Genomic DNA, 16574 nt, shown 5'->3' with positions numbered 1-16574 from the left:
CTCAAGTTACTGCCTGACTAGAAGAAGCTACCCCTCTCAGTCCTTGTGCAAGGTCTTTTGATGCAGGTTTTTAAGTCGTTGTTGCTTTTTGTTTTCTGTAATGTATTTATTTTTTTTTGTTTGTTTTTACGTTTTATTCACTTAAGTGTTAAGTAGGCTGATGCATCCTCCAACTGACAAAATTTCATACTAGCAGGTATTCCAGTGTTGCCTTTCCAAACAAGCAATCACGTGCATTTTTGTCTGCCTTTCCAAGTGCTGCTCTCCCCTCTAATCATGATCTAAAAGAGTTACCCCATCATGGGTGGCTGGGGAAGCCTCTGAGGACATGGACTCATCGGACTCATCCTGTAAATAAAAAAACAAAACAAAAAAAACAAAACAAAAAAAAAACATAAAAAAAACAGGAAAGGCAGGCTGGGTAATGCGTAACCTCAGGTTCTTCCTGTACCTACTGATGGCATACGTTCCCAAAGCTTCTAATCTGTGCCAGCAGCATACCAGCTGATTGCTTGGCTTACTTCTACAGACTGTTACTCAAGGACTAGAAGAGACTCAAAGCCGTTTATCATTCCAATCTTTTGGTTGAATCTTCGATGCCATATTGATAAAGCTTACGTTTATCTTTTTTCTTCTGCGAGGAATCAGATTAATAGCACTATACGAATATATTGCTATAGACAGGGTTTCTGCTCTTTAACATCTTAAAACTTTCAGTTGAATTGTGGAATGATTGTTAAAATGCTGCTATGAAATGTATGTTTTGTGCTTGCTTTTATATCTGAACTGTATGTTTCTGAAAGTCTGTTACAGAAAACTTGTGCCATTGTTAATATATTTGTGTAGTGGAATACCCCCCCCTTTTAATAAAATTTGTTTTTTCCTCAATTCATAGTTTTTTTATACCCAACACTAGTTAATCTGAACAGATTTTTTTATACCATAGCTCTGAAATAGTTTAAATGTAATGGCTTTATTTAAAATAAAGAAAAATTACAGAAATAGGCAAGAGCAGTTTGAAAACACCGGCTGGAGTATGAACCAGTGAGACCTTTGCTTTAATCGAAGAAAATACATGTTTCCTGGGTAAGCCTCTAATGAGCATACTGAATTTGTTTACAATGCTTGGTTTTTTCTTTTTTCTTTCCTTTTTTTTTTTGTTTCCTTTTTTTTTCGTTTTTCTGTGTTAATAAACTGCTGATATTTATTTTCAGGAATTTTTTGCCAAAATGTCCTTCTCTTCCCCGTACAACTGTAGGTACAATTGTTAATTTCTATCCAATGCGCACGTTGAAAGCAAAATATATGAAGTAATTGCATTAAAGTTTTCTTTATTTTATTTGTTTTTAATGCATTACTTTTTTTTTAAAAATCTATTATTTTTGCCTTGTTGGCCTGAGCAAGATTATGTTGAGTTAGAATATTTTGAGTTCTGAGGCATTTGTGTAATGAAATTGCAGCTTATTTTAAGGTGATCTTAATCTGCTTTAGTTTGAGCAGGTTTTTTTTGCCTTTTCCTATTATTGAACATAGATCAGCATATCACAAAATGTTACACATTTGCTTGAACATTTTTTGGTTTTACTGAGTTATGCGCAGAACGCTAGCAGGTTTCTAACTTAACATAATAGTTGCCAATACCGTGCAGTAGAAATGAAGCAGGACCTCATGCCCCCTGCCTTTTTCCCTGTAGGCATTCGTAGTGAAAAGCCTCTTGGAATATACTCAGCAAAGTGAATCAGACCTCACATACAGCTTGCTCCTAGTTTTTGGGCTCCTGATGACTGAAGTTGTGCGTTCCTGGTCCCTAGCACTTACTTGGGCTTTGAATTATCGAACTGGTTCGCGGCTTCGAGGGGCAATCCTGACTATGGTCTTCAAGAAAATCCTGAAGCTGAAGAATATAAAGGAGAAATCCATGGGGGAGGTGTGTAGTAAATGCTTTTACAACAAACTTCTGTGGAGCTTACATGCTAATGTCCTATAATTACACAAGTACATAGTCTTTACATTTAAATATGAACTATCACCAAGAAAAGAGAGCTTGTACTTCCCAGAGGGAATCCTGTGCACACAAAGCACTTGTCCCAATCTAAATCCTTGCTGGGGTTAGCTGAAGTGTTTAATAGTTAGCCCGTCCACCCGCCTAGTTATCTGTCAACACCGATCAAAGGAGAAGGATTTCTGAGTGAACGTTTAAAAGTAGGGTGGTGAATTACAGGCAGTCCTCACAGAACTTGCACAGTCCCTTTTTAGTTGTCCTCCAGACCAACTATTCAGGGCGTTATGAGAGTGGCAACTGTCAGCATATTCATTCACAAAAACGCACTGACAACAGCGCACACATTGGCTACATCAACCACAAACCTGGACTCCCACATTTGGTGCAGTACTTAAAGCGGAGTTCCAGCTGCAAATATATATATATATATATATATATATAATATATATATATATATATATATATATATATATATATATATATATATATATATATATATATATATATATATATATATATATATATATATATAATTTTTTTTTTTTTTTAAGTCAGCAGCTACAAACACCTGTCCAGGGAGCCAGTGATGTGCCCCCCTCCCCCGAGGCTGATCCGTCCATCGGCTCGGGTGCAGGCATCGCCATTGTAACTAAAAGAAACCAGCCGTGGAGCCTTGCGGCTTCACAGCCGGTTTCCTACTGTGCATGCGCAAGTCTCGCGGCGCTTTGTGAATGGCCTGCTTATCTTCTGGGACACACAGAGGACAGGGCGTTCTGGGCCATGGCCGCCCTAGAACTAAAGTACACTTAGTACTTTAAAAAAGGTACAAAAGAGAAAAACATCCTAATTATCCAAAAATGAGGGGTGGTCTTTAGTTTAAGACCACCTTTCAAAAGTGGGTGGAACTCCACTTTAATATACAATTCTAATTCTGCCTGAATTATATTTATCTGCCACCCAGCCTTGTACCCAAGTAAAAAAGCTTTTATACACATTCTGTACACAGTATATATATTTTTATTTTATTTGGTCAGAGTGGGGGAACATAACATCTGTCAGGTTTTATTGTTCTTTCTAAAATCGGGGGGGGTTGTTTCTTCTAACTTCCTATACCATGGATGCAGCATAAAATTAGTGCAAATCTCTCCAAAATAAGGGGGGGGGATTCACTTTCTTTTCATACATCAGGGGACTCCGACCCATAGTAGTTACTATGTGGGTTATAGGCCACCTTCAGTTGATGGACACTGGCACTCCCTAAGACAAAAAAGTGCACTCCCTATATAACCCCTCCCAGTATTGGGAGTACCTCAGTTTTTTTGACAGTGTCTATGTGTTGGCCATGCAGTAAAGATGTGCTGAGCTCCTCTGGAGCAATTCTTACTGGGGCTAGCTATGCAGACTGATCCATTCAAGGTGTCTTTCTGGCCGAATTGAATGGTACCCGGGCCTCGTGTCCGAAGAAACAAGGTTTTTGCTTGTGAATGCCTCTTTTGAGAGCTGGACCCCAGAATCCAGTACTTTTTGGTATTAAGACCATAAAGTTTACTGCCGGTGGTGCTATTGCAGGTCGAGGATTGTGGGTTTCCTCGAGGATTAAGGTTTAATGGAACCTACCGTGAAGGGTGAAGATTGGGTCTGTTGGTTTACCACAGAAAACCCTGCGGCGTGAAAGGTAAGTGGAGTTTTTCTAAGAAATTTTTTCATTTTTCTTATGAATTGTCTCCTTTAAAGTAAATGTTTTTTTTTTCTTATGAATTGTCTCCTTTAAAGTAAATGTTGTTATGCTTAAGTGTCCCCACTGGGGGCTGTATAGAGCACGTACCTTCTCATGCTTTTCTCAGAGATCACGCTGTGTCACGGAAGCAGCAGACTTTCTCCAGCCAGCAGGCAGACCTCCGGTAAGTTTGGGAGGTTTTTGCTTCCTCCAGACACCCCCACCTGGGCTGAACTCTTCCCCTCTTCATAAGGCTGAGTATAAGGGAGAACTGAAAACATTCGGCAATGCCGTTTTCTTTCACTGCCCCTCTGTGAATAAGAGCTTTTGTTCAGCAGACAATGCTCAAATGCTTAGGCATCCAACGGATAAAATGTTGGAATGCCTGTTAAAAAAAAAACACTTTTTTCTCTAGAAGATTGAGCAGCCTGCGCTGACAGTAATTGCTTAATCATTGTGAGGCCAGTTTAACAGGTGTTCAGGTATCCTGCTTAGCAGGCCCAGGATCTGGCAGCTTTATGTTTGCAATAATTGCTTTGTGAGTTTCTATTGTAGAACCTCCACAAGGTCCTCATGCAGGTGCTTGCTTATAAACTAGCCAAACGCACAACTACTGAGATGCCTACGGCCACATCACTGTGAAAGCCCCGATCTCGTCTGATCTCAGAGGCTAAGCAGGATCAGGCCTGGTTAGTACCTGTATGGGAGACCGCCAGGCAATACCTGGTGCTATACACCATTCTGTGCACATTGTTGCTAAAACAAACAGCTAAACGCACGTCAGCGGAGGATAAACTTCCTTTCACCATGCAGAAGCTCCTGGCTAGTCTTCCTTTTGCGGTGAAACAGCTATTTGAGAATGTTTTGATAATTCATCCAAAGAAATTCTAGTGGGAAAAGTACCCTCTTTTGCCATTTAAGTAAAGGAGTAAATATATACATTTTTAAAGCTCCTTCTTTTGTGCCAGGGGTATCAGCCTCCAGGTAGTCACGATGGCTTCCACCGTCAGGTTCAAAAGGTAATCGTCACAATTAACCCCAGGGACAAAAGAGGTCTTTGGGGAGGAAACCTACAAGATACTGAAGCCTCCTTATGAGGAGGTGTCCCGCTTGCTCAATAGGGGGAATTCTGCAGTTCTCAAGCATCTGACAGGAAAATGAATAGGGGACTTCCTCAATAGCTCCAAGTTACAAGCTGGAGTTCCAAGAGTTCCTGTCTCCTCGTTTTTTTTCTCAGATCAAAATGTTTCTAAGGATCCAGAGAAAAAGAAGTCTTTCTCTCAAGCATTCAACCATTTTTTCTGTCAAAAGTGGTCATGGTGGTCCCCATGTAAGAGCAGAGGTTGGGGTTTGGTTAAATCCAAATGGACATTCTGGATCTCAAAGATCTAAACTCTTCCCCACTCACCAGAAATTTCTATGCTTCGAGGTAGAAAATCTTCATTTCCAGTTTGTAGCTCTACCTTTTCGGGCTAGCTACTGCACCTCGAGTGTTTATAAAGATTCTGGGTCCTCCTTTAGCCAGGTGAAGGGTTCAAAGTATAACGATACTAGCCTACTTAGACGATCTACTCTTGATAGATCAATCGGTAGCCCGTTTAAACCAAAGTCTGGTCACCGCAGTCAGCTACCTGGAATACTTTAAGTTGGATCCTCAACCTAGAAAAATCCTCCTTAAAACCATCAAGGAGATTGCAGTACTTAGGGCTGATCATAAATACAGTCCAGAAAAGAGTATTTTTGCCCCAGGAAAGAATCTGTTCTTTAAAGGAACTGATTCGGTTGGTCAAAATAAAGAAGAATCCTTCTATTCATCTTTGCATGAGTTTATTGGGAAAAATGGTGGCTTCTTTCGAGGCCGTTCCTTATGCGCAGTTTCATTCAAGACTGCTGCAGAACCGTATCCTGTCAACTTGGAACAAGAAGGTCAAAACTCTGGACTTCCCGATGTGTTTATCCGCCAAAGTGCATCAGAGCCTCAATTGGTGGGTAATATTTAAAAATCTTCAAAAAGAAAAATCCTTTCTACCGGTTACCTGGAAATTAGTAACGGATGCCAGCCTTTTGGGCTGGGGAGCAGTCCTGGAAGAAGCGTCTGTTCAAGGGAAGTGGTCCAAATCAAAGTTGACCTTGCCCATCAATATTCTAGAGATTCGGGTAGTACTCTTGGCCTTAAAGGCCTGGACACTCAGACTATGGAATTATCCTGTCGGGATCCAATCCAGTAATGCCACAGCTCTGGCTTATATCAATCACCAAGGGGGCACGAGGAGTCGTGCGGCCCAGAGAGGTGAGTCATATTCTGTCTTGGGCAGAAAACAACATCCCTTGCCTATCAGCAGTTTTCATTCCAGGGATGGGGAATTTTTCAGGCGGACTACTTGAGTCGCCAACAATTGTTCCTGGGAGAATGGTCCCTTCACCCCGACATCTTTCTGTCAATATTCCAAAAATGGGAGTTCCAGACGTGGATCTGTTTGCGTCCAGGTTCAACAACAAGATCAACAACTTTTGTCAAGGACAAGGGATCTGATGGCATACGGAACAGATGCCTTGGTCTTTCCATGGGATCAGTTTTCACTCATCTATGGCTTCCCTTCTGTTCTGCTGCTTCCGCGTCTTCTACGCAGGATCAAGCAAGAGGGAAAGGAGGTGATTCTGGTGGCCCAGGAGATCTTGGTTTGCCAAGATCAGAAGGATGGCGGTAGAGGACCCTGCCCCCCGTGGCCAGACCTTCTCTCGCAAGGTCCGGTGTTCCATCCTACCTTACAAACGCTAAATTTTACGGTTTGGCTATTGAGACCCACATTCTAAAGGACCGTAGGCTGTCAGCTTCAGTAGTACCTTGGTTAATACTAGGAAGCCGGCCTCCAGAATCATATTATAGAGTCTGGAAGGCATATGTCTCCTGGTGTGAATCCAGGGGTTGGCAACCCAGGAAATATATCATAGGTAGGATCCTTGAGTTCCTACAGATGGGATCAGTAATGAAGCTGGCCTTGAGCACTATCAAAGGCCAGGTGTCAGCCTTATCTGTTTTTTCAACGACCACTTGCTTCACACTCTGATTCGTAACCTTATCCAGGGGGTAACGCGGATTAATCCCCCAGTTAAGTCACCCCTGAACCTTGGGACTTAAATTTAGTCCTGTCGGCTTTACAGAAACAGCCTTTTGAACCGATTCAAGATATTCCCTTGATCCTCCTGGCGAGGGAAATAGTTTTCTTGGTTGCCATATCTTCTGCAAGGAGAGTATCAGAGTTGGCTGGTCTTTCCTGTAAAGAGCCATATTTGATTATTCATAAGGATAAGGTTGTATTGCGGCCTTATCCTAATTTTCTACCGAAGGTAGTGTCAGGTATTCATTTAAACCAATATATTTTTCTGCTTTCATTTTTTCCAGAACCTCATTCTGTGGAAGAAAAGTCACTACATTCTCTTGTTGTGAAGAGAACGGTCAAGGTCTACTTAAAAGCGACTGCTCAGATTCGTAAAACAGATGTTTAGTTTGTGTTGCCAGATGGTTCTAAAAGAGGATAGGCGTCGTCGAAATCTACCACTTCTAAATTGATTTGTCAAGTGATTGTTCAAGCTTATGGTTTAAAGAGGAAAATACCTCCTTTTCATATTAAAGCGCACTTCACCAGGGCTGTTAGTGCTTCTTGGGCAGTGCATCACAAAGCCTCCATGGCTCAGATCTGCAAGGCCGCAACTTGGTCTTTAGTCCATACGTTTACCAGATTCTATCAAGTAGATGTTAAAGGTCATGAGGATATCGCCTTTGGGTGCAGTGTACTACAGGCTGCAGTATAAGTCCTCTAGTCTCTTGGTGCCCTACTTTTGTTGTGTCTCCCTACCTTCAGTTGGCATTGCTATGGGGCATCCCACATAGTAACTACTATGGCTCTGTGTCCCCTGATGTATGAAAAGAAAATAGGATTTTTAAAACAGCTTACCTGTAAAATCCTTTTCTTTGAAGTACATCAGGGGATACAGAGGTCCCTCCCTTCTTGGTATACACGTGTATTGCTTTGCTACAGAACTGAGGTACTCCCAGTAGTGGGAGGGGTTATATAAGGAGTGCACTTTTTTTTTGTCTTGGGGCGTGCCAGTGTCCATCACCTGAAGGTGGCCTATAACCCAAATAGTAACTACTATGGATCTGTGTCCCCTGATGTACTTCAAAGAAAAGGATTTTACAGGTAAGCTGTTTTAAAAATCCTATTTTTAACAGTTGTCTGTACCAAATTTTCAGATCAGAATTTTTTTGTTTCCCTTTACTCTCTCTAATGTACATTTGGACAAATAAGTGTGGGTCTCCCCAGTAAGGACAAAGACAACATTTGGAAGTATATATGTGTGTGTGTGTGTGTGTGTGTGTGTGTGTGTATATGTGTGTATATATATATATATATATATATATATATATATATATATATATATATATATATATATATATATATATATATATATACCTTTTCCACCTTTAATGTGACCTATAATTAGTACAACTCAGTTGCATAACAAACTGAAATCTTTAAGGTGCAGGAAAGTAAAAATATTAAACTAATAATATGGTTGCATAAGGGTGCACACCCTTAACCACTTGCTGTCCGCCATCAAATAACAGCAGGGTGGTGCGGCTCTTGTTCCGGGTGGACGTCATATCACAAAGTCCCAGAACGGCCGCTCTCACGGGGGCTGATGTGCCCTGCTGCTAGGACACGGTGCAACCCCGATCTCTGTAAAGAGCCGATGACGCGGGTCTTTAACCATGTGATCTGTTGTGTCCAATAACAGCCGGTCACATGTAAACACGGAAGTGTTGGTAATCGTCTCTCATTGCCTCACTCGTGTGGCGAGGAGAGCCAATCAGCGGCATCTCCCTGCAGGGGACAGGTAATCGGGGCACTGATCATCAGTGCCCTGATTACCATAAAGCGCCACCAGTGCCAGCAATTGGTGCCCATTAGTGATGCCAGTCAGTGCTGGCTTTCAGTGCCGCCTATCCGTGCGCATAACTGCGGCATATCGGTGCCTCCTCATCAGTGCAGCCTATTAGTGCAGCCTCATCAGCGCACATCAGTGAAGGAAAAAAAATTACTTATTTACAAAATTTACTGACAAACTAAGAAAAACTATTAAAAAAAAACAAAAAAAAACAAAAAAAAAACAGCAGTGAATAAATACCACCAAAAGCAAGCCCTATTTGTGTGAAGAAAATGATAACAAGTGTGACAGCTCGTCACGGGTGAAAGTGCCCTGTATTTAGGTGGTTAAACTAATACTTTGTTGAAGCACCTTTTCATTTTATTACAGCACTCAGTCTTTTTGGCTATGAGTCTATCAGCATGGCACATCTCGTTTTGGCAAGATGTGCCCACTCTTTCCAAAAACACTCCAGATCTGTCAGATTGCGAGGGCATCGCCTGTGCACAACCCTCTTCAGATCACCCCACAGATATTCAATTGGGTGGAAGTCTGGACTCTGGCTGGCCCATTCCAAAACTTTAACCACTTTATCTCCGGAAGGATTTGCCCCCTTCCTGACCAGGCCATTTTTTGCGATACGGCACTGCATCGCTTTTTTTTTTTTTTTTTTTTTTTTTTTTTTTTTTTTACAAAATAGTTTTTTTATTTGTTTTGATAGAAAGTAGTTAACAGGTTCAGATAGTACAAATGCATTCATAAACAAATCTCTTTTACAAAATATAAAAGAAAGTACAATAGCCCAACGGGGGCCAACTGTTATAGTTATACATCATATTTACCAAATTCCTCAATGGAGGAATGAAGTATACCACTGGTCACATAAGGGTAATGAGTGTGGACCTCGTAGGGCACCACAACCTAAAATCACAATGCTATATACAGCAGGGATATTTCCATGAACACAACATCCACACCATACATGCACCCATCTATACTCAATCACACAAAAAGGCAAACCTTGTCCCACCCCGCCTCCACCACACCGTCCCTCCAGGTACACAAACGACCCACCATCCAAAGGTTACAGCCTCCCCTAGACGTCAAAACAAAAACAAAAAAAGAAAACCCATCAAGGGGAGGCCGGATATAGTTGTGAGAGCGGAGTGTCCTTCCAAAAGGAGTCTGCTATATCAAGCCAGGGCTGCCAGATCTTAGTTGCATCGCTTTAACTGACAATTGCGCGGTAGTGCAACGTTGTACCCAAACAAAATATATGTCCTTTTTTTTTCCCCGCAACTAGAGCTTTCAAAAAAAGCGACAATTTTGAAAAAAAAAAAAAACACTATTTTGTAGTTTTTGCTATAATAAATATCCCAAATTAAAAAAAAAAAAAATTTTTTCCTCAGTTTAGGCCCATATGTATTCTTCTACGTATTCTACATAAAAAAATTGCAATAAGCGTATATTGATTGCTTTGCGCAAAAGTTATAGCATCTACAAAATAGGGGATAGATTTATGTCATTTTTATTATTATTTTGTGTTTTTTTTTTTTTTTTTTTTTTTATCAGGGCTGCGACATTGCGGCAGACAGATCGGACACTTTTGACACCATTTTGGGGCCATTGACATTTATACAACGATCAGAGCTAAAAATAGCCATTGAATACTGTATAAATGTCGCTGGCAGGGAAGGGGTTAACACTAGAGGCGATTAAGGGTTTAACTGTGTTGCCTGGGTGTGGTCTAACTGTAGGGGGGATGGGAATGACTAGGGGAGGAGAGAGATCAGTGTTCATACTTAGTATGAACACAATATCTCTCTCCTCTCCCCTGAGAGAACCGAGATTTGTGTGTTTACACACACAAGTTCCAGTTCTCACTCTGTCATGAGCGATCGTGGGTGCCCAGCGGTCATCGCGCCCGCCAGGCACATGCATCTGCTCCGAGGACACGCGGCGGGTGCTCGCGCCTCCGGCGGCACGCACCTGTTATGACGTCTTAAAGAAGTAACGTACACCTACGGCGATTTTGCGCAGCCATGCCAACCTGCCGCAGTATAACTGCGGTGGCTGGTCGGCTAGCGATTAATCTTCTTCTGGTGAAGCCATTCCTTTGTTGATTTGGATGTGTGCTTTGGGTCATTGTCCTGCTGAAAGATGAAGTTCCTCTTCATGTTAAGCTTTCTAGCAGAAGCCTGAAGGCTTTGTGCCAATATTGACTGTTTTGAACTGTTCATAATTCCCTCTACCTTGACTAAGGCACCTGTTCCAGCTGAAGAAAAACAGCCCCAAAGCATGATGCTGCCACCACAATGCTTCACTGTGGGTATGGTGTTCTTTTGCTGATGTGCAGTGTTGTTTTTATGCCAAACATATCTTTTGGAATTATGGCCAAACAGCTCAACCTTGGTTTCATCAGACCATAACACATTTTCCCACATGCTTTTGGGAGACTTCAGATGTGTTTTTGCAAAATTTAGCCAGGCTTGGATGTTTTTCTTCGTAAGAAAAGGCTTCCGTCTTGCCGCTCTACCCCATAGCCCAGACATGAAGAATACAGGAAATTGTTGTCACATGTACCACACAGCCAGTACTTACCATATATTCCTGCAGCTCCTTTAGTGTTGCTGTAGGCCTCTTGGCAGCCTCCCTGACCATTTTTTTCTGGTCTTTTCATAAATTTTGGAGGAACGTCCAGTTCTTGGTAATTAAAAGGATAATAACTAATGCACAAAGAACCACAATAAAAAATATAGTAAACAAGGAGCCGCCAACATACAATAGTGTACTCACATAACCTTACTAAACAAATAATAAAAATATGTAGCGCTACCTCAGTCACAACGTGAAAAAATAGATAAATATAAATGCAATAGAAACGTCCAAGGCCTAAATAAAATAACAGACAGCAAAGCTAAGTGCAACAATGATATGTACGTGCAAAGTGTAACACTGAAAAGTAATCCAATCTCACATAGCAAGTGAGTGGAAAAGATTAGATGTAGACAATGTTACATGGTAATATTTGTGAATAATCCAATCTCACGTGACAAGTAGATAAAAAGAAAAAAATGTGAACAATGTCACATGATAACATAAGTGTCCAATCAATCAATTGTGAACATCTAGCATAAAATAAGCATCAAAAAATATTGCTAATTAAAAAAGTAATAACGATGTAATTCACAGGCATGCGATTCACAAATACGATTTTTCAGTGCGACTTCCCAAAAATTACTTACAAAGTGCAGTGTGCATATAATCAAAAAATATTGCTAATTGAGAAAATATAACGATGTAATTCATAAATATCAAAGCAAAAAGACAGAAGGGAGAGGGTTAACAGCTCCTCCTTAATAGCATCCGTTGTTCTCTAGTGGGCACCGATTGGCCTTAAATCAGCCTTGCCCTATAGAGATTCAACTGGTTCCACCGTCTGGGGCGTTTCCAAAAATAAGATAGATATTGGAGACCCCCAAATTTGGTTGTCCTCTGAATTGAAAATATACCTATAAAAACTAATTCATGAAAATCACACAGCAATTCTTCAAGGAGGACAGGCCGGTGGTAAAGCTATTAGTCATTTATTGATTATCCTTGTAGAAAAATATCCAAACATATTTAATAATTCAAAAAATCTAATACAAACGGGTGTATCCCTATATCCAATACATATTAAAAGACCTAATGTCTAAGGGGGACAGCGGTGGCCACCATTCTCAAAACCCGCCTTTCATAACCTCACTCTCACATACACACACACACACACGCAGATCACAATCGATCGGCCGATCCAGAGTGATTACTGATATGAATATTCTGAAACACTGAAAAAATACCAGTAATAGTGATATATTGATGTTCAAGACAGTTATCTTCAGTGTAGATAAATAAAAGGATTTGTAAATTGTGCTAGTTTAATGTGAAAGTTCCTTATTAGTCCCGTTCAGCTAATTTGTTGCTGAGACAATTTCCATGCTGGGAAATGTGCATATGACACTTAGTGCCGGTTCACACAGGGGCGACTTGTCAGGCGACCTAGCCGCCTGACAAGTCGCCTCCCGTTCTGTACAATAGAACCGTTCTAATAGGAGCGACGAAAGTCGCTCCGACTTAGAAAAAGGTTCCTGTACTACTTTGGGGGCGACTTGAGGGGACTTGCATAGACTTCTATACAGAAGTAGTTTTGCAAGTCGCCGTGGAAGTCGTGTGCAGGTCGCCTCAGTGAGGCGACCTGCAAGTCGTGCGGCCCCTGTGTGAACCGGGGCTTAGAGATCGTGGGTTAGTGACACATAGTATCAAGTTGAGTGTAACACTTTTATTGCACTTGTTGGATGTAACTGACTATATTAGCAGCAATAAATAGGCACCATACAGCTCACCATATCCTGTAGTTGAAAAATTCCTTACAGCCACCGGCATCTAGACGGGATCATAGTGATCCATGGGTTTCCGTCACAGCCGCTGCAAGGGATCCAAGTGTGATGGATGCACTGATCAACTGTTTCAGGAGATCTTGTCCTCAGTGAAGCTGCATAGATATCGTCCGTGATAGTGGCTGCAGTAGTCAGTCTCTGGTTCGGCTGACGGATCGAAGGAATTAAGAGGGGAGGTGGGGGGAGAAAGTCCTATTTGGCTGAATAAACGGATGGCCGTCCCGGTGTCCTCCTCACGGTTAACATAATAACCTGATGCTTACATGTTTCGCTTTGTAGCAAGCTTCTTCAGAGCATGCGCAGTGATGTGTCCTCCTTGTTTAAATCTTCAGTCTCATTAGTTCTCAATCAAATTCATCTGGAGGATTTCTTTTAGCGCTGTGGTTCACTCATGGTAACATTCATCACCTGTGCACAGACAGACACACATTCAGGGGCAAACAGATTTTAGCTAGATACGTTTAATCGCAGAAAATAACCAAGATTTCCTGACTTAGTAATAGTGTTCAATTAGGGTTAAATTAGAGTGAATTCAAGAAGTGAACTTACATTAAGAAATTTAATAAAAAGGTAAAATTAGAGTCAAAGTGAAATTAGGCTGCTTTATTTTTTTCCCTTTTTTTTCCCCCCGATCTTGAAGTCTAGGGGAAGAGAAGGGAACTGTGGATTTTAATTATGCTCTGCATAGTTGGCTCCAGTCACTGAGTTAGGGAACTGGAACAATGAGAAAATTAAGGAATGAGAAAGCGAGTGCACAGATGGTGTTTTATCCCCCTATTAACAGCTTTCTAGTTTATATTATCTGGTTAAGTCTGTTCTATTCAGAACCAACCAGTATGTTTAAAGAGGGGCTCCCCTGTCAGCTCTCCCTTCTTCCCTCCCCCATTCCCTGTGTGGAGACAGCTCACCTGCTCGATAGTTGAATAACCAATATGGTGATTCTCTGGCCAACACATAGCATGTGAGATGTCTCTCGTATATAGCATTACCAAAATATATCGATTTAAAATGGGAGCTTTTCTCACCGTTCCAGAAAAAACGATAAATTACATTCATTATTGAGGCCTCATGGCTGCATACAGTTTAAAGTAAATATTCACATCTTTTCTTTTTGGTAAAGTACCTTGTCAAAGTCTCCCCTGCGTGGGGGTAGGTTTAGTTTATAGATCCCTTTACATTTGAGGCCAGTCGGGTCTCCTCCATGCTTTTCAAAGAAATGCAGCGATAATGGTCTGTCATCATCTTTATTTAATATGCTTTGGACATGTTCACCAACTCTGGTTTTAAACTGTCTTTTAGTTTTACCCACGTAAATTAATCCACATGGTCATGTTAACATATATATATAACACGTGTTGATCTACAGTATATAAAGTGATGGATGTTGAATTGTTTTGTACCATCAGAGTTGGTGAACCTGTCCGTTTTATCAACATATTTGCAAACGTGGCATCTACCACATTGATACATGCCCCTCAAAGGGGTAGGCTAGTGAGCCAGTCTCGTCTAACCGGTCTGGTGTACTCAGAGTGGACTAGATTGTCTCTAAGATTAGTGGCCCTTCTGGCTGTAAGTAGAGGTCTATTGCCAACTATCTTCCCCAGTATGGGGTATTCGGCTAGGATATGCCAATGATGGCCCAGTATTCTTCTGACTTGTCCCCACTGTGCCCCAAATTTGGTAATAATCCTTATTGGGGCAGAAGTGGCTGCTTATTGGGGCAGAAGTGCTGCTAATATAGTCAGTTAGATCCAACAAGTGCAATACAAGTGTTACACTCAACTTGATACTATGTTTCACTAACCCACGATCTCTAAGTGTCATATGCACATTTCCCAGCATGTAAATTGTCTCAGCAACAAATTAGCTGAACGGGACTAATAAGGAACTTTCACATTAAACTCGCACAATTTACAAATCCTTTTATTTATCTACACTGAAGATAACTGTCTTGAACATCAATATATCACTATGAGGACAATTTAATACTATTACTGGTATTTTTTCAGTGTTTCAGAATATTCATATCAGCAATCACTCTGGATCGGCCGATCGATTGCGATCTGCGTGTGTGTGTGTATGTGAGAGTGAGGTTATGAAAGGCGGGTTTTGAGAATTGTGGCCACCGCTGTCCCCCTTAGACATTAGGTCTTTTAATATGTATTGGATATAGGGATACACCTGTTTGTATTATATTTTTTGAATTACTAAATATGTTTGGATATTTTTCTACAAGGATAATCAATAAATGGCTAATAGCTTTACCACCGGCCTGTCCTCCTTGAAGAATTGCTGTGTGATTTTCACGAATTTGTTTCTAGATGTAATTCATAAGCATGCGATTCACAAATGTGATTTTTCAATGCGACTTCCAAAAAAAATGATTTCTTGCAAAGTGCAGTGTGCATATAATCATAAAATAATTAAAAAAATAGTATTATGCAAGCAGATAAAATCAGTGATACCATTATAGTAGAATAATATCCAATCAACTGTGAGCTAGCATCTCAAAATAAATTTTTGGGGCAAGCAGTCATAAATCAGAGGTGTCCGACAGCAATGAAAAGCCTCAAGATGTAATAAGGCTACTTTCACACTTGGGCAAGGGTGCGTTATTAGTAAATGACCGATTTGTTTTAGCGGCACTTTTCGGCTGCTAGTGGGGTGCATTTACAGGGGGTCCCCGACTTACGAACGCAATAAGGACTGTAGGTTTGTTCGTAAGAGAAATCTGTTCGTAAGTCGGAACACTGCTTGTAAGTGTACCTTCCGCCTGTGCAGGAATGTGGTATGTTCCGGGCACTTCTGGGGCTTTTCTGGCCATGCAGAGTACATTAAGTACTGCAGTGTGGAATGTGGCAAGATAGCTGCTCGGAGGTATCCAGGTCCATCGAGGGAGCACAAACAGCCGGCATTGAGGCCTGTTCCTAAGTAGGAGTCGTTCGTATGTTGGGCGTTCGTAAGTCGGGGACCCCCTGTATACCCTGCTAGCAGCCCAACAAAGGGTTAAAAGCGCCCATGCTTTGCAGGCGCTTTGGCAGTGCCGCACATTCACAGTTTAAGATGGCTTAACTCCTATGCATGTGTCGGTAACAAGTGATTCTTGGCTCTAAGGAGTGCTAAGATTATACACTAGGCTGTGCATGCATGGCTTGGTGTACAATTTTACAAATTTCCTAGCTGGCAGAAAGGATGCTTGTATTGCAGAAGAGACATGGGGGAGAGAGAATCTATCAAAACTGGAGCTTTAGGAACTGCAGCATAGTAACCAAACAAATTCTGACTTCAGCTTGTTCACCTATGCTTTGAAAATGAAAAATAGACGCTGACTCTGTCTAGTTTCGGCAAATTCCCCTCAGTCTCTTCTGCCATTGAAAACCTTAATGCTAGCAAATTTCTTTTTGAATGTCAAATACTCATATATACATTTTGATCATTATTTTACAGCCACTGCTTTGTGTAATTTTCTGTGTTTTTTTTTTTTTGC

At 41.1% G+C, this 16574-nt stretch overlaps 1 protein-coding gene across 2 annotated transcripts in view; it reads left to right on the top strand.

Moving 5' to 3' along the window:
• The window catches only part of ABCC5 (ATP binding cassette subfamily C member 5), a 207397-nt gene that overhangs the window by 76299 nt on the left and 114524 nt on the right, over positions 1 to 16574 (top strand). For both annotated transcript variants that reach the window (XM_073626551.1, XM_073626552.1), the window contains exon 6: positions 1694 to 1927. In XM_073626551.1, coding sequence (XP_073482652.1) covers positions 1694 to 1927 — 234 coding nt within the window. The remainder of the gene's footprint in view (positions 1 to 1693; positions 1928 to 16574) is intronic.

Source organism: Aquarana catesbeiana, linkage group LG04 (genome assembly GCF_042186555.1).
Source record: "Aquarana catesbeiana isolate 2022-GZ linkage group LG04, ASM4218655v1, whole genome shotgun sequence".
Taxonomy (NCBI): domain Eukaryota; kingdom Metazoa; phylum Chordata; class Amphibia; order Anura; family Ranidae; genus Aquarana; species Aquarana catesbeiana.
The sequence above is the reverse complement of the archived record's forward strand: the minus strand, read 5'-3'. Positions and strand labels throughout refer to the sequence as shown.